The 19,373-nt window shown below is 42.6% G+C and overlaps 1 protein-coding gene across 15 annotated transcripts in view; it reads left to right on the top strand.

Moving 5' to 3' along the window:
- The window catches only part of LOC133455393 (protein unc-13 homolog B-like), an 81,652-nt gene that overhangs the window by 30,885 nt on the left and 31,394 nt on the right, over positions 1–19,373 (top strand). For 8 of the 15 annotated variants that reach the window (XM_061734411.1, XM_061734399.1, XM_061734403.1 and 5 more), the window contains 4 exons: positions 273–486; positions 5,800–15,780; positions 17,027–17,317; positions 17,416–17,506. In XM_061734411.1, coding sequence (XP_061590395.1) covers positions 273–486; positions 5,800–15,780; positions 17,027–17,317; positions 17,416–17,506 — 10,577 coding nt within the window. Of the gene's footprint in view, positions 1–272; positions 487–5,799; positions 15,781–17,026; positions 17,318–17,415; positions 17,507–19,373 lie in introns of those variants that run through there. The other 7 variants (XM_061734410.1, XM_061734407.1, XM_061734412.1 and 4 more) reach the window with 4 other exon arrangements.

The raw sequence follows: 19,373 nt of genomic DNA, 5'->3' as shown, positions 1-19,373 counted from the left end.
TGGAAACCACTCTCTTTAAGGACTTCCATGATGTATTAATTCACAACATCCCTATTAACCGACCAGTGGCTACTTTAATTTAGTTGTTTACACACAGCTTGCTGTTTGGTCCAGATGTGGAAAATTCTAACACATGTTCATCCTCCCCTTTCACATGGATGATAAACATTTTTAATACGTATTTTTTTCTGTCTTGACAGATATAATAAGGAGGCACCCTTAAGTGTACCAGTGACTTTGATGTATTCCCTCTGTCTTGTTGCCTGTTGTAGCTTTGGATGATCAGGACAGTGCTGTAGACGACCGGGACAGCGACTATCGCAGTGAGACCAGTAACAGTTTGCCTCCTCGTTACCACACGACAGCTCAGCCCAACTCATCCATGCATCAGTACCCCATTGGGCCGCGACCACAGCCCCATCCAGACTGCTGCACAGACTCTGTCCACAGTTTCGATTTGGACTACAGGGACCAGAGAGGAAGCAGGTACAGTGTAGACACTGTAACCCAGACACACCTGCAGACACTCGGGTGTCATCATTTTGCCATGGTTGCACATACACACTCACCCTTAAGACTTAAAGGAAATTAGTCCCACCGCAACAGTCTGTTCATAGTTGTAGAATTATTTGTTTCTAAGCTTAATAATTTAGGAAAAGGTTTTTTACACAATCACTCAAATGTATCTAATTCATTTGTTTGAACTCTTTCAGTTTCTCTTTTAAAAAACATGGTGAGAGTTAATCGCTTGCCACACATTAGTGTCAGTTTTACTGCAACACAAGTGATCAGTTTAATCATCCATCCATCCATCCATCCATCCATCCATCCATCCATCCATCCATCCATCCATCTCCACTTATCCTCACCTCATCTGGCTCCTCTCGCTCCAGAGGAGCAGTGGCACGACTCGGCAACCACCAAAGCCGCATTCCGCTGGGCCTGCCAGTACCTATCCACTGCCTCCGGAGTAGGGATGGGCGGTATGGACTTAAAAATGTATCACGATAATTTCTGGCATTTATCCCGATAACGATAAAAATGACGATTAAAAAAAAATACCAATTCAACTCCACCTTTGTAACTATAAATCTATCTCGCTCTCAGATCCACCATGTTTGTTACACAAAAACGTCATCTTCATTCTTCCTTCCTTCCTTCCTTCCTTCCTTCCTTCCTTCCTTCCTTCCTTCCTTCCTTCCTTCCTTCCTTCCTTCCTTCCTTCCTTCCTTCCTTCCTTCCTTCCTTCCTTCCTTCCTTCCTTCCTTCCTTCCTTCCTTCCTTCCTTCCTTCCTTCCTTCCTTCCTTCACGTACGTTGTGCGTGGATTTAACACAGAACCATAAATCAGTTTTACACAAAAACATCATAAACGGGAATTTATCGTTTTTACCGTGAGATGACAAATTCTTATCGTGGGGAATTTTTTTGACGTTTTATCGTGAACGGTAAAATATCGCCCATTCCTACTCCGGAGTCCCACAAAAAGACCCTATAGGACTCCTCCTTCAGCTTGACAGCGTCTCTAACCACTGGTGTTCACCAGTGATCTTTTTTTTCTCTACGGCCACAGCTTCGACCAGCTGCCTTGACAATAGAGGCGTGGAACATGATCCACTCAGACTCAGTGTCCCTCACCTCACCAGGGACGTGGTTGAAGCTCTGCCGGAGATGGGAGTTGAAGCGCTCTCTGACAGGAGACTCTGCCAGACGTTCCCACGTTGCCAGACTCTCACAATACAGTTGGGCCTACCAGGTCAGAATGGCATCCTCCTCTACCGCCGGAGCCAACTCACCACCAGGTGGTGATCAGTTGATAGCTCTGCTTCTTTCTTCACTCGTGTCCAAGACATATGGCTGCAAATCTGATGACACACCTACAGTGTCGATCATCAATCTGCCACCTAGGATGTCCTGGTGCTAAGTGCACATGCATACATCCTTATGCTTGAACATGGTGTTTGTAATTGGACAATCCGTGACGAGCACAAAAGTCGAATAAGAAAACACCGCTCTAGTTCAGATTGAGCCGCTCCTCCCAGTCACGCCCTTCCAAGTAGGGCTGTTCGATTTTGCCCAAAAATAAAATCTCGATTTTTTTTCTCTCAAAATCCGATTTTCGATTACGATTATTTTGTGAATTGACAAAAGGCAAAGAAATTATTTCAAATATGCTGTTTTTTTATTGAACATTTGCCCCATTGGGCTTTAAGTGCAAACTTTGCTCTTATTAAACCAAAAATGAATGAATAAAGTGCAAAACTCTGTAAAATAAGTTGAAAAAAGTTTTAAAAAATATAATAAAATATAAAGTTTTATCTCTGAAAAAAAAAAATCAGCCAATCAGCACTTGCAAACATACAATAAGTTATATTTCCAATTAAATAAAACAAGACATTTTCTAATTAAACTAAACTGGGTCTTTGCATGCTAAATAATAATGCAACCCATGAAGGAGGTAGAGGTGTGTAATGGGGCACTTGTCGCAGGTATTGAGAGGTATTTCCATCAATCATTAATATGGTATCAATCATTAATATGTGTGCAGAGAAGGTTAAAAAAAAAAAAACAGTGAAAAATCGATTTTACGAGTTTCACGTTTTAACATCGTTCTAATTACATAATCGCGATTACGATTTAAAATCGATTAATCGAACAGCCCTACTTCCAAGTCTCACCGTCATTTCCCACATGAGCATTGAAATCCCCCAGCAGAACGAGGGAGTCCCGAGCAAGGGGCACTCTCCAGCACCCCACCCAAGGACTCCAAAAAGAGTGGGTATTCTGAATTACTTGTTGGTGCATCAGCACAAACAACAGTCAGGATACACCCCCCCCACCCGAAGGTGCAGGGAAGCTAGCCTCTTGTTCACTGGTGTGAACCCCAATGTACAAGCACAGAGCCTGTGCGTCGCCTCCCACTTTGGGCAACTCCAGAGTGGGAGAGAGTCCAACCATAATCGAGGACATTGTTTCCGAAGCCCGTGCAATGTGTCGAGGTGAGTCTGACTATATCGAGCCAGAACTTCTCAACCTTGTTCACTAGTTCAAGCTCCTTCGCCTCCAGGGAGGTGACAATCCATGTCCCTAGAACTAGCTCCTACAGCCAAGGATTGGACTGCCAGGGTCCCCGCCTTAGGCCATTACCCAGCTCACACTGCACCCGGTCCCTATGACCCCTCCGGCAGGTGTTGAGCCCATGGGAATGGGGGATGCATGTCTCCTTTCCTGCTGTGCCCAGCTGTGCCATGGGTGCAGGCCCAACCACCAAGCGCTCGCCATCAAGCCCAACCCCCCAGGCCTGGCTCTACGGTGGGCCCTGCTGACCCGGATCCGGGCAAGGGAAAACGGCGATCCTTTTTCTTAGTCTTCATATGTGGTCTTTTGGGCTGGGCTTTGTCTGGCTCCTCACCTAGGACCTGTTTGTCTTTGTTAACTCTACCAGGGGCATAAATCCCCGGACTACTGAGATCCTAGGATCATTGGACCACCCAAACCGCTCCACCAGGACATGGTGGCAGCTCAAGGAGGAGCCAATTTAATAACCATTCTTTCTTTTTCCTGGGATAGTTTATTTGGCAAGGAATCTAACATGGTTAAAACTAGAGATGCACCGATCAGGATTTTGAGGGCCGATCACCGATCTCGAAAACCAGTATCTGCCGATCCCGATTTTGCAGATCACCGATCACAGCGAGAAATCCATAGATTCATCAATATTGTTGACATTGTATTATTAGGTATAAAAATTATGAGATGAGAAAGTATCATGAATTGACTGTTTTATTGCATGCTGAGGCAATGAGCAATATTTCACCCTCTAGAGACTCTTAGAGACAACAAAGACTCTGCTTACAAAGAGTAAGTGTAGCTTGTTAGCTTCAGCTTTCCTGTGGTAATAATTATGTACAACATGTGCAGAACACAGACAACAGTAGACATGTCACTCTCTAAAAGTTGATACAAGTTGTAAACTATAAACCTTAGTTTTCCTGTGGAAAAAGGAATTAAATCTTAAAATAAAAATGAATTATAAATTATTAAGCTTTGTGAAAGCTTTAGCGGTAGCATCCACGGCGTGTGAGGAAACTCTTGTGAGTGAAGCAAAACTCTTCACACTAGAACTCCAAATGTCCCTCGTGAAGCGACTGACACGACTGTCGTCCTGCATGAGGCTTTGGACTGTATATAGTCTGGTAAAACTCTGACAGGATTTCATCAGTGAAATATTTATGACGCGGCAGCGCGTACCACGGATCCAAGCTGCAAACGACGCGTTTAAACCCGATGTCTTCAACAACAGAAAGCGGCTGATGAGCAAAGCATATGAATTCATTACCTTATGATGTAGTTTTCTGTTACGTTCAGTGGAGTTAGCGGCGTGGCTGCACCTTCTTACTCTGCCTTAGCTACAGCCAACTTTGGAAACTCAATATACTCCTTCGTGTGAAAAACTTTCAAATGTCTTATCAGCTTTGTTGTTTATTTTGTACCAAAGGTATCTCCTTTGCACACACTTGTTGTCCTTTTTTGACATTGTAAAACTCCCATACCGGCGAGGTCATTCTCAGTGTTTTGTAGAGACTGCCACACCCCCTTAGGACCGCTCTGTCTGAGATGCGGGAACGCCCGCGCGGGTAGTGTTTGTTGTTGTAAACATCATCAGATCGGCCGCTCTGAACCATTATTTTCCGATCTCCGATCAAAACCGATAGGGGCATTATCAGCCCGATCCCGATCAGTGGCCGATCAATCGGTGCATCTCTAGTTAAAACTTTAATTTGTTCCTTTGTCCATCATACATCAGAGTTGAATGTGATGGATCGGCTTCAATATGTTTAGAAATTGACAAACATTTGTGTGTGGTGGGTGTCATGCTCTTACATTACAATATTTAAAATATTTGATCAAAATCCATAATACTAGTACAATAAATATATATAGTATTTTCTGTCTTATGACTACCACTATGCTGGTGTTTTAGCAGCCTCATTTTGTCCATGAGATGAATGGTCTTAGTGCATGGACTTTAATCTCACACAGCGTTTGCATGTGCACCACATGCATTCTGCTACAAATCTGCCTGTGTTGACTGATAGAGAGCTTATCCAGATAATTCTAAATCAGAGGGGGAAAAGAGAGACAGGGGACGGGAAAAGCATTATTACAATCAGGGGGTACTCGTCCATGTATCACTGTTTTTTGACAGTCTGTTATGTTGCTGAACCTCCCTGGTTGTTTGAAGACTGAACTTAATTTGTCATATGACAAAGCCAACCATCTGACACCTCACGAGGAAGACGATCTGTGGCGATGAGATGCCTCTTTTTGACAAATTAAATCTTCATTGAATGACATATGGTGGATATTTGGCATAATCACCATTCTGAGCACTGGTTTAGGCTTAGTGTTTAAGAGCTGATAAGTCAGACTGTTGCTGTGAGGATTTACAAAGACCTTAATTCACCCAGGATCATGCAAACATAGTTAGACAGACTAGCTAGCATAGCTAGTCTTTCACTGCAAACACAGTTTTATCAACCACGTCAAAGAAATGTATAATATTTTCTTCACTTTTTTACTTATTGTTTAGGACTGTTTGTTTTTCTTTTTAATGAAAGAACACAATTGTGCCTTTGCATTTGCATGAAATTGTTCCTGTCTAATTTCTTTTTTTTCTTTCTTGATTTAATCATACTGCTTAACTTCTGTCTTTGTTTGCATTTTTCTTTTTTTTTTTACTTTCTGCCTGTCCCTAATTCCTATGTCCTTATTAAATCTGTTTATGAACCTTGATTAGATATTTAAACCAGAAAGGAAGGGTCAGAATTATACCTGTAGATTCTGGCATGGGGGTTGAAGACTGGGAAAACAAATACAAAGGGCGTAGCAAGCCTCAGCTGACCGACTTCTTAAACGATGAGGACAACAGTGTTATCTTTCACCTGGAAAGACCCAACTTCGAGCCACCAAATACATCAGTCCGTCAAAATATGACACACAGTGGCTTTACGCCGTCTGTCTACCCTGAGGGTTATCAAACTATTGACCGACGAAGGAAAAAAAGGATAACAGACCCACGATTGCTCAGTACAAATGCAGACATGAATGAAGAAGCTTTTAAATCGGACCTTGCACTCCTTCATGAGAAGAGAGGGGAGCTGTTTATGCGACAGGTGGCAGAGATCCAGGAAGAAGAGGAGCGTCTAACGTCGTGCCTCAGGCCGTACAAGGATGGACTACTCTATAAAACAAGAATGTGGGCTAAAAATGAGCTAGACAACACCTTGGAGCATTATGTGGCATATCAAAAAGAGCAAGAGGCCAGAATGAGAGCAAGTTCGGATTTTCAATTGGAGGGTTCTCAGGATCTGCAGTACCCTCCAGGATCTTATGAAGATATTGATGGCATTGCCTTTACGGCTGGAGATTTGTATTCAGAGAATGCCGGACATTACAAAGATATGCATTCTTCCTCCCATGAGGGCTACTTAGAAAATTCCCAGGGGCTTCAGGAGAAGAGGTGTAGTAAATCTAAAACAGGAGGGTGGGTTTCAGAGGCAATGCTTTCTCCTGTAGAAGAGCCAAGTGATGAATATGTTGACCCTATTGATGAGCTTCAGTGTTTAGTTGAGACAGTTTCAGAATATCTTGCTGAAAAAGAGGAAGAAATTAGCAGGTACGGTTCTCTTCCTAAATTAAGCAAATCAAGGCTTTCTTCTCAGGGTAGCAACAGAACAGATTCTCTTGGGGAGGATCAAAATACTACCAATGATTCTAGAGGCGAACCTCCGTCACAGGCTCCTTTGGATCAGAGTATTTCAGGTGTAAAAAATGCCATGAGCTCCTTGTTTAGTTCTTTCACTGACAAAGTTGGAGCAGGCTCCAAGCAACCCGCCCCACCTGCACAAGCACCATCAGCACCTCCCTCACAGTCTGGTCTAACAAAATTGTTTTCCTTTATGCCTAAATCAAATAGCACAGCTCCAATAGCTGTTGTTTCTCCAGTGGAAACATCTGAAAAATCATTCAAGTCTTTGCCTTCTCAGCCACCACAAAATACCAAAAATCCTCATCAGGAAATCGAAACTTCCACAAGGAGTCAGACTCAAACAAGTGCAAGCGAACATTCACCTGAGTATGCAATCCAACCACAAAGTTCTTCAGGAAACTCAATCATGGGGAAATTGAATCCTTTAAAACTTTTTTCAGGTGGAGATACTGAGAGTTCTGCTGAAAACAAACCAGCACGACAACCCAATTATTTTCAAGGCCATAGACAATGGGATGAAAAATGGCCCGATGGAGGGGTTCTTAAAGAAACAGGGTCCGAAACTGCTAAAGGAAGTCGGGAATCAGAGAAGTTAGGAACTTCATCACAAGATCTATTTTTAGGACAAAATCACACTGAAGATTTAAATAGGAAAGAATATCAACTGAATTACAAACAAGAAAATGTACCTGTTCCAAGGCCAGATCAGTCTGCTAACCAAGCAGAATATGCAAACACAGGATTTTTCATTCCTTTTAAGAAGTCATTAAGTTCCTTGTTAACACCAACCTTTTCCATTCCGACCCAGGCAGTTCCTCCTGTAGCGGTTTACCCTGTGTTTAGAACCACAGAGGATCTTCAACCTGGGAAACCCACGGAGGATCCATCAAAGAGTAATCATAAACCACCTCCCCTCTCATCTGAAAATGTTAACACTCAGCAATTTCCTAAACCAGAGCATTCTGGTTCGCCTTCGGCAATCTCAACCTCAGCCACCCAGAGTTCTGCAGTGCCCCAGGAGAACACAGACAAAGGATGGTTTTCCAGTTTATTTACCTCCTCCCCTGCCCCCTCTGGTTCAAACCAGCAACCTCAGCCTAGCAAAGCACCACTTGGCCCACAGTATACCTCAAACCAAAAGCCAACAGGAACCGCTCATGGAATACAACATCCAGTTTCCAACCGGCCTGAATCCCAGAGTTCTCTTACAGGCCTTTTTAAAGGGGGCTCGGCGGACAACGTCTCACAGGGGGGCTATAATCAATCCAAACAAGGAGGACTCCTATCTGGATTGCTTAAATTTGGCTCAGCTAGTGACGTATCTGGCAATGTTGCTGAGCAGACAAACACTCAGCCACCCTGGGGCGATAATCCCCCACAAATTCCTCATCATCCTACCCCACAACAAAGTTCTTCAGCTTCTCAGACCGGTGGCCTTCTCTCAGGTCTATTGAAATTTTCTTCAACAGAAAGTGTACCTCAAAATGTACAGCCGTCTGAAGCTGAAAAGGTGAGGAACATCCCTAGCAATTATCCTAGTCAGTTGCAGACGTCAAGTGAAACTCAACAAACACATCCTCAACAAAAGGGGCTGCTGTCTGGATTATTTAAATTAACATCTGCTGAGAATACCACGGGCAATCAAACAGTTCAGCAACCTACTAATGTTCAGCATGATCAACTCGGTTTTAGCCAACAAAATACTCAAGGTCAAAATATAGGTCTCCATCTGGGGAGCAGAGCAGTAAACCAGCAAGGTGTCCAGCAAGCAGCGACTAAACCAGGTTTTATTCGTCAACAAACCGTTCCACTTAAGCAACCACCGTCCCAACACAGTGGCCTTTTATCTGGTCTTTTCAAATTTGCTTCAGCTGACAGCATAAACGTACAGGATCAACCATCAGACGAGCAGCACGGAATTCCCCCAAGTAAATCTAGTCATGAGCCTTCAAAACCAAGCAATGTCCCAGTTTTGAACCAAACTCAACCACAAAACAGCACAGCGCAAAAACCAACCCAATCCAGTGGGTTGTTTTCAGGACTATTCAAATCTCCTTCTGAAAATATTCAACAGCAGCAGCAGCATGAAAACATCCAGGACACTCAGACAAATGAACAAATCAAAGTCCCATATAGCCAGACAGGTCCAGCACAGGTGGGGACAGCAAATCAACCTGGAGTGCTGTCAGGGTTATTTACCAAGTTAACAAAATCGTCCGAAAACGTTGACACAACCTATCAAACAGTAACAGGACAGCCACCACAACAGAACGCTATGTCTACAGTAACAATGCAAACTCCAGTTCAAAAACAGTTACCTCCTAAGGTATTACAGCAATCCTCACAATCACATGCAGAAAAAGAAAAGAGGACTCTGGGAGCTGTCCAACAAAACTTTTCATCTGGTTTGTTTAGCAAAAATGTGAATGAACACCCCTGTACCCAACAAATCCAAATGTCAAGTGAGGTCACCGCTCAAACACCCTCAGTTAATACTGTTGGACTTCCATTACATTCAGGAGTATTAAGGAGTTCTACCTCAGACTTTGGAAGGGATAAGCTGCAAAAATCTGTTCCAGATTCTGTCAATCTAGGACAGAGCAAGCATGCTTTAATTAGTGCACCTGTGTCTATTCATGCTGAGAGTTTAGACTTGCGAACATCAGCTACTTTTGCACGATCTCTTCAGAGTCAGGCAACATTCTCCTCCTTTAGCACAGGCAATTTATCTCAGTTACACTACACCTGCTCGCTTCAGCCTCCTAACCCAATGACTTATAGTACAGGAAATATTCACTCTCTTTTCCAAAGCCATACAACTTCTCCAGGTATGAGCCCACAGCCATGTATCAGAGGAAGTACATCATCTTTGCTTGGAGCAGCAAATCAGAACCTTTATCAAGGTCAGTTTTCAGCATATGGAATAAGTCCCTCGTATGATGAAAACCAGTGGATCCGTGAAAGTGCTCTATGGCAGCTGTTTGAAAATGAGTCCCTTAATTATAATTTCCAGGTAGATGACCGTGGTTATAGACGAAGCTATGAAGATATGTCATCGCCAGCACCTACTCTTCACTGCAGCTCCTTAAGTCTGGGTAATTCAATGAACCCTAATTCTTGGCAAGGTGCTGTATATCACCAAGAAGAAGTGGAATCATGTTCCAATAGGAGATTATGGAACAGTAATGAAGAACTGCGAAACACCACATATTCACCTATAGAGGAAGGTGTGTTGAACTTGACAACTAAACAGAGTGATAACTGTAGTTCTTACAGCTTGAATGGAGTTTCATATCATGAAGGGTACTATGAGGAGCCTCCACCAAGCTTATCTTATTCAGCCAATTGGCAGTATCGAAGGGACAGTGCAAACCAACAAAATGTTCACATTAATGGCATGATCAACCCTGATCCAGTTAATCTGAATAGACCAACAGCAGCAAACTGTGCTCCAGGTGTCAATACTGAGACAGAAGACCCCATGTACCTTGAAGACACTGAATGGTATCAGCAGTGGCTTGCTCTCTTGGAGCAAGGGATGTGGTGGCCAGCTGAAGATGGCGACTGTGGCTACTTTGTTTATACAGATCATGAGTATATTTATGCCTTGCTTACAGATGCAGCTGGTGAATATGTTTATGCATGTACACCTGAATATGAACCTTGGGGAAATGCATCAGAGTTGGATAGCTTCCCCAGTGCCTGGCTGCAGAATGAAATGGTTGTAGTTTGTGGCTTTAAAATTCCACTTTACAATGAGGATGAGCTTCTTTGGCTTCCTGGTCAAGATCATGGGGATCCTCAGCTTCTCAATGCTCCCCTGGACTTGTCTGCTGCCTATAAAAAAGGAAACCATATTATGAATTTAAATCTGGAACAGTTCTCAGAAATGTTTGAAAATTCATTTCTTTCTCAAATGCAGCAAGGTGTGGATTTCACCTCTTACAGATTAAACAAAGTAAGGATGGGCCGAGGACAGACTAGTGGTCTGTATGAAGATAACTGCCAAGATATCATTGACCTTTCATGCCATAATAGAGATGTATCTGGCCCTTTTTGGAACAACCGGGATGTTAAAACATTTCTTGCTCAAAAGGTTTCTGTCTCTTTGAACTCTACTCCCACAGCAAATTCAAATCAGCAGCCATTTTACTCCTGCTATCAGCCTAGCCAACGGCGACGTTCGTCTTCTGCTGTGACCGTAAAACATGTAGATGATGTTTCAGAGAAAGAATGGAGAGAGAGAGTGTATCCAGTTGAAGAACTCCCTAATCGTAATGTAAAAAGGATATCGTCCTTAATATCTTCCTTTGCGGGCAGACCATCTCAGGTGGAATTGAACAAAACTAGTGGAACCATTTCTGATCAAGCTTCGGATAAACCTAAGAACATTCTGTCATCAGGATTCCAAAGTCTGAAGTCTAAGCTCATTGGAGAAGAAACTTCTGCTGTTGTAAGCCAGCCGGAAAGTGTGAAACAACAAATACAGAGGCCAGCCAGCACACATGGAAGAATTTTACCGACAATACCGGTGTCTGCTCAAATAATCCCGCCATCAACACCCTCAAATACAACTTCACAGAAACCAAAACTTTCACGTCAGACTACCATGGCACAACAAGCAGCCCCAACAACAAAGCCCAGTGTCACAGTGCCTTCAGTACCAAAAGAATCTCTCAATAAATCTGTACAGCCAGCACTTGAAGCAAAAAAGCCAGTGGAAACACCTGCAGAGAAACCACCTGATGGGCCCCAGACAGGCTTCATGAGTTTTCTTAAGTCTGCTGTAAGAATGGAAGAAACTAGTCCAGACCAGACATCTTCCAATCAGCAAAGCAAAACGGGGAGCAGTATTTCATTACCAGGCAGTGCCACAACAAATAAAGAGTCTTCAGGAGTATCAAGTGTTTTTGGATCAATTGGCAGTTTATTCAGTAATGAGCCCTCTCCACCACAAAATCAGAAAATGAAACCTAGTGTTACAGAGGGTTCACTTTCATCAACATCAGTATCAAAGGATATAAACAGACAACAAACCACGGACCAAGCTGTTATTTCTCGGCCAGTTCAGAGCCAAACCCCAAGCAAAAGTGTATCACAAGGCTCTTCTCCCAATGTTTCCTCTGGTCCTGCAGTTAGGAAGTCAGAAACAATATCATCTGCAGGGCAGGCAAAGCAGGACTCAGAAAAGAAACCATCTGGTGGACTGTTTGGATTTTCAATTGGAGATATGTTGGCAGGATCTACACCAGCTGCCCAGTCTAGCCCCATGCCTCAAACAAATCAGCAGGAAGAGTCACTTGGTAAAAGTATATTTTCACTGTTTACAGGACCAGCCCCCCAACAGGCTGCACCCAAAACTGAACCCTCACCTCAAACACAAGCGACAAGTGCAGTTCGACAACCTCCTCAACAGGAAACAATTGGTAAAAATGTGTTATCAATGTTTGGAGGATCAGGTCCTCCCCAGCCTACTAAGCAAACCAAGCCTACTGCTGAGCCACCACAACAAGGAACTGTTCCTCCAAAGGATCCTCCATCAACAGGATTTCTCTCAATCTTTGGAGGTCCTAGCACCCAACAGTCTCAAGCTCAGACTGGATCGCTTCTTGGGGGAATTCTGCCTGGGTCATCAAGTTCATCTGAAAGCCCAATGAAGGGACTGTTCTCAGCTTTTACTGACCCAAGCCCCCCGCAAACTATGTCATCTCAGCAAAAAGTAACTCCAAGTCAAACTCAACCAGGGGGATCACAGGCACAATCCAAACCACAAGAGCAGCCTCAACCACAAGGTCCAACAGCTGCTTCTGTTCTCGGAGGCCTATTTGGCGGCTTATCTGCCTCAAGTGAAAGTCCAAGAAAGAATTTGTTCTCCATGTTTAGTGGTCCCAGTACTCCTCAAGCAGCAACTGGAAGTACAAACATGTCGTCGGCATCAGGGACTGGAGCACAAAAAGTATTTGCTAAGAGCTCGGATCTAAACAATGTTTTGTCACCACCACAACAGCAACCCAGCGTATCATCTAGTACTAAAGACCCACAACAAAAACCATCCCAAATGTCAGATACATCCTGTGACCATGTTCCAGAGCCAGCAAATGCCAGTGAAGTATCAAGCACAATTTCTAACAGCAAAACTATTAATGCATCAAGTGAAGTAGATGCAACCCAAGCTAATGTTACTAGTATAACTGTGTCAAGCTCTCAAAAAGAGGACACCACTGTTAAAGGTGTAAATGATATGTCTGAGGAAGCAAAATCAAAAGGCATTATTGTGCAAAAGGAAACAAGTACAGCAAGTACACCCCGTGATCCTGCTCCTAACGAATCACAAGCCCCTAATTCAGAGGGTCCGGGAAAAACTTTGCTTTCATTATTTTCTCCACCTAATACTGAATCTACCACTACTCGGACTGGTCTTTCACCTGCCGGGTCTGTACCAGCATCATCAGGTCCCAAGGAACAGCCAGCCAAAGGTTTATTTTCGGTTTTTGGAGGTTCTGATCCTCAGGCTTCCTCACAGGCTGGAAGTTCTTTGTTAGGGGCAATGTTCGGAGGGCCTCCAGCCCAAACACAAGGTTCTCAAACAGGAGGATCTTTGCTAAGTGGCTTATTTGGAGGATCTGCACCTCAAACTACTCCAGTTGGTCCAACTAAAACTGGTGGCTCTGCTCCCCAAGCTCCAGGACCTCAGGCAGGGTCATCATTGCTTGGAGGCTTATTTGGTGGATCTGCTCCCCAGGCTGCTGGATCTCAAGGAGGGGTGTCCATTTTGGGTGGTATTTTTGGAGGATCAGCAGCTTCATCAACAGTGCCACAGACAAGTGGGACCACCCAAACACCTTCAGCACAAAATAATAGCTCTTTACTGGGAGGGATTTTTGGGGGAACATCTTCTCCTTCACAAACTGCTACTGCACAAACTGGCACATCTTTTCTGGGGAACATTTTACCGGGAGCTGTTAACAATGAAACCTCTGGTCAAGGTTTACTTTCAATGTTCGGCACATCTGCTCCAACTGCAAAGCCCAATTCAGCAGCTGCCCCAACAAGGAATGATGACAAGAAAACCTTAATCTCAGCTACTCCTGATGGTCAATCAGGTGTAATTGATATACCAAAACCCACCAATGACTGCAATACCACTCCAGATAGTGCTGAAGCAGGAGTAATTGATACTGCAACCAAAAGTAAAGACCAAATGGAGGTTCTACAGCAACCTGAGGACAAAATTGTGTGTCCTGATGAAAGCTTATCTAAAGTGAAAGTCACTGTTGCTGAAGACCCTAGTATCCAAAATACTGACTGTCCTGTTGCTTCAGCTGAAAACAATCAGTCTAAAGAATCTGAAATCTGCACGGCAGCACAACAAGCACTGGTATGCAATCAGAGTTCCGATATTACACCTCCTAAAGTAGAAAATGAAGCACTGCCCTCCCCATCAGCTAGTTCTGTGATCCAGGTGGAGCAGAAGGATCCTGTGGCAGAAAAATCTGGTACTGATTCTGCTGTAGATGCAGTTGCAGGCTTAATGTCCTCCTTCTTTAAACCAGCTGCTCCGCCCACTGAAGGGGTCCAGCAACAGCAGAAAAGCTCAATATTTGGGCTGGGAGGGACAGCGCCCCAGGCTTCCAATCAGGCCAATCAGACTGGAGCATCATTGTTAGGGGGGCTTTTTGGAGGATCTAACGCCCAAACAGCTTCTCCCCAGGCTGGGGGGTCATTGCTCGGAGGTTTATTCAAAGGGTCTTCTCCACCGTCTGGTCCTCAAGCCACAGCACCTGTCACTGGAGGTTCGATATTAGGTGGCGTTTTTGGAGGAGGATCTGCTGCCAAATCTGCAGCTCCCCAGAGTGGTGGATCATTACTGGGTGGGATGTTTGGAGGAGCTGGAGGTGCATCGCAGCCAGGTGGTTCTCTACTTGGAGGAATGTTTGGAGGTGCCACTGGTCCGACTGTAGGATCTCAAACTGGAGCATCAATACTTGGGGGCATAGGGGGATCACTGTTTGGGGGCATGGGACAACAAACATCTTCAGAACCAATGCCGAAACCAGCACCTGCTACTGCGCCACATATTAAGAATGAAAATGCATCACCAAAAGTACCATCAAATGGCTCTGAGAGTCGTACAAATAAAATTGATAATGAACAAGCAAATACAGGCAGCCTAACGGGTAGTGTTCCACAGACCACCGACACAACTTGTCTAAAGACTTCTGAAACACCTGCAGTCATAAATGAGCCAAAGAATACTATAAATGAATTTGCTAATCAGGCCGATAATGCTGAAAAGGAAAAGATGGAAGCTATTGGAGAGGTGGTGTATGAAAAGCCTTTGGAAATTAAAGGAGACCCCGAGAGTAAAGAAGATGACAAATCAGCCCCTATTTACATCCAAGAAGCAGATGCCAACAAACTTTCCCCAGCTAATCAACTGCCCAACGGTGGTGAGCAAACACAAGCTACGTCTCTGCTTGGATTTATATCAACACAGAGTGACACAGGAAAATCTATTGGGTCTCTCTTCTCACCTGCAATGCCATCATCATTACCTCAAACAGATGGGGGCAGTGGTTTGTTATCAGGTTTAAAATCTCTCTCTGGAGGTCTGTTTCAAGAGGAAAAGCCTGTTGCTGGCAAACAAGAGCCAACCACTTCAATATTTGGTGCAAAAATAAGTTTTCCCTGGCAGGCAGAGCCACCAAAGCAACAAGTTCCCCCAGTTACCTCCCAACCCCAATCTAACAGCAAGCCACCAAGTGGTCAGACACATTCTGTGCAGCAGGTTGCAACATCTGATGGCCAAAAAACTAAAACTGAACCGGTAGGTTCCACCGATGAGATAGAAACCCCCCAGATTTGCATCTCCACTCCTGAAGTAGATCCTTCAGCATCCCTGACCCCAAAGGAAGAGGGAAGTCTTGTAGAAACATACCCTTCTGCAGGTTTTGCTTCTGGAGTGCAGCTGGACAACCAGTCCAAGAAGGATCTATTGAATGATAAAAGGCTAGTAAAAGCATAATAAATGGTCTTCCCCTTCACCATTTATGCTGCATTGGCAGTTTGAAAACCTGTACTTCCTGTCCAGCTCTGCAGTCCATTCCCTTTAGTTTAGTACATGTAAATCTGTCTGTGTGTGTCTGTGTGTGTGTGTCTGTCTTTGCAATTTTTCCTGCCTCCTCAGAACAGAACTCCACAACAAAATTTGTATATTTATTTACAAGCTTTTACAGTTCACGGGTAAATCTGCATTTTCCTTTTTTACAGAGATAATTCCTACCATCATCTTGGAATTTTAAACTGATTAATGGCTCACCTGAACACATTGTTCAAATAAGTTTAGTTAAAGTCCAATGAGTTGAGAAGTGAATTAGACAAATAAGTCACTGTAGTTAACAGATTTGCTTTCTTCTTGACTTAAAGACAGATTTAAATTAGGCAAGCTTATTTTGATTATCATACTGTAAATTATGCAAATTTTGTTTGGTTGAGGAATTCTGATTCTTTTTGTAAATAGAGTTAAAAATGTGTTCTACCTTAACAAATGAAATCAATGGTTAAATTTTAAAGGTTAATTGGAAACGCAAATCAGCCCTGCATATCAAATGCTTAACTTCCATCTGGGCTTCAACCCAGTGTATCTGTAAGTGTGCTAACTGTGGTACACCATTATGTTCTGATTTTGTGCACATTTGAAGCGGAAGCATGGACAAGATATGGAGGTGCAGTTATGTGTAGATGTAACACTACACCTCGCAAGAGATGCCATACCGCTCACACCACAAAGTATTGCATTCTCATATGTGTGCAAGTTCTAGTTAAAAGGGCATTTCTAATGTAGTCAAACCTTTTGCAGTGTATTAGGCACACGCATTGATGCAGTTTTTACTTCTTTATTATTTCCATCATGCAACAGCCTCTTTGCAAGGTTGAGTATCTGTTCTAGAGCATGATGTGGTGTGTTTATACCAAATCAGTTAATCGTTTAGAAAAACCCTCAATAAAAGTAGACACTTAAATAGGTATGTGAATAATACCCAGCAGATGGGTGGGGTTTATTTCAGTTGATCCGGTAATATTCAGAATCACTGAAAGAATTTCCCAAAAATAATTTTAAACGTTTTCCTTGCTTTATTCTTTCAAACAACCCCCCTTATCTCAGATTTTATAGTAGTAGAAAACGTATAAAGTGAAAAAATATGTAACCCATTCTGACTCTGAATATCTTCCTCACTCCTTTTCACCATTGTAGTCCAGTGGAAAGTAGTCGCTTCGGGTCATCGGGGAATCTGAGCCAGACCAGCTCCCAGCTTAGTGAGATTGGCCATGAGAGCACTGGAGGCTCAGAACTTGAGGAGTCCTTCCACTCCTACCATAGTACTGGCCTGCACCCGTCCACCAATGGGCAGCCGCGCACAAATGGACAGATTTCCACCAACGGACACTCTACCGTCAACGAGCAAGAGATACACAGGCTGTCCCCGGAAATAGGACAGAGTTTGAAAAATGAGTCTCCAGCAGAAAAAGGATTTAAACTTCAAAGGTAAACACCCTTCACGGATTTCCGGTCCGTGTGGCAACATAATGAAAATGCAAGTAAACAAATGGATGGCCTGTCTTATTGTATATCTGCGTACTCAGGTTTCATGATGGAGGAGAGCCATTACCTTTTACCCCATCCAGACTTCGTTGGTTGAAGGCCATCAACAAAGTTAGAGTTCAGCTCCGTGAGGTAAGTCATGTTTTATTTCTACTGTTCCACCTACAGTTGATCCCATGTGATTTCTAATAACCTGTTCAGTGTTTTTCATTATTTTTCATGTTCACCCACAGTACCCAAAGTAAAAACACACATGCATTCTCACATAAATATACAGTCTTGGCCAAGTTTGAATCCTTTGACTGTTGTTGAGTTTAACCTCTCTGAATGTTGAAGCAGTCTCTTTGTCTTTTGAGCTAAATTACATGTTAGGGATCAAGTGCTTTAACAAAGGTGCCTTCAAAATAATTACCAAATTTAAGGTGTGCACATGATCTACCTGTAGATTTTCAGTTGTCACCACTGGTCATAGTCTGATGGGAATTGTTGTATTTGAATTGACTCTGTTAGTTCATTATGAGTACACTCACAAGTATTGTGTCAGTTGTTTTGGGTTCAGCTGTCCCACGCAGCTGGAACGATTTCTAATGAGAACTACATGTTATTTTGTCTGAAGTGCCTTGGTCTGCTCTGGTGAAACTGTTATACTATCGATTCTCACGGTCACTCTTCATCAATTTCCAGGGATGTATGTTTGACCCTTTCCATGAAATGATAATAAAAAAATACAATGAATTCCAACCATCGCCAAGTCTTAATTTCTTGAAAGATATTTTTCAGTCATACTCAGATAATGGTCTTCAAGTGGATAAAAATATGTATATGTATTTATATTAATTTATATACATATATATATATATATATATATATATATATATATATATATATATATATATATATATATATATATATATATATATATATATATATATTTAATCCACTTAAGACTTACTCCTTACCCCTAATTAAGACATTTAAGATGATAATCACATGATAATTGAAATGTCTTGAGTATTAACAATGACCAAAAAAAATGTATGATGCATTCATTCTTTCTGTATATTTTCTTTCTGAAAATAGAAAACGATAAACACAGTTTAAGAAATTAAAGTAAAATATTGCATTTTTTTTCTTGCCACAAGCACATGTGTAGACAGGAAAAGTGAACAAGGCAGAGTTGGCAGTCATACAGCCCCCATTTAGCCTCAGATTAGCTTTGTGCTGGAATACAATATCAGCGGACAGAGAGGGAGAAAGAGAGAGAAGAGAAAGCATGCAAGAAAGTGGGAGGGGAATCAGGATGGCTACTTAACCAAGGGTGAACTGCTGTGTGATGTTTTCTACTCTTTTTGTGTTCGTCTTTACAGTGGTAGAAAAGATGGACGCAGCCCTTCTGCACTCTTGTCTTGTTAGAGAAGTGCTGGTCTGATTGACATCTAAGATGATGTTCAGTAAGATAGATCATGAAATATGTTTGATTTAAGGAAGTAAGGACAATTATTATAGTGATTTTGAGATGGTCTCCATGTGGATTTAATTGGCCTTGTAAGATGCTATTTATAGGTTCATCATGTTTTCCGACAAGGTAAGGTACACATTTCTGTGAATTCCTTTGTGGACTTTTAAACTTTTAACGATAAACAATGCATTCAAGTGCATGTTCTAGTTTATGAAAATTGTTGCAATGGATCATGTCAAGTTTGGCTTTCATGAGCAAAAATCTTTTTTTGTTTTGTTTTAGACTTGCCAACCTTGAAAAACTAAATCCTTAAATACAGGGAAGAGAGTTGTAGTAAATAAATAAAAAGAAAAGGAGATGACACTTTCATGACCTTTCTGGAACAGAGGTTTGGCTCCAAACATCCTCAATCCTGCAATACTTCCCTAGAAGTATTGCAAAGAATGTTAAGATGGTAACATTCAAAATATTTAAGTAAGATATCAATATGTATATTGTTTGTACATATGTGACATCCAAACCTGGTGCATCTTTAATATT

The sequence above is a fragment of the Cololabis saira genome, chromosome 11, assembly GCF_033807715.1.
Source record: "Cololabis saira isolate AMF1-May2022 chromosome 11, fColSai1.1, whole genome shotgun sequence".
In the NCBI taxonomy this organism is placed as follows: domain Eukaryota; kingdom Metazoa; phylum Chordata; class Actinopteri; order Beloniformes; family Belonidae; genus Cololabis; species Cololabis saira.
Note: the sequence above shows the minus strand (reverse complement) of the source record. Positions and strands in the feature narration are given on the sequence as shown.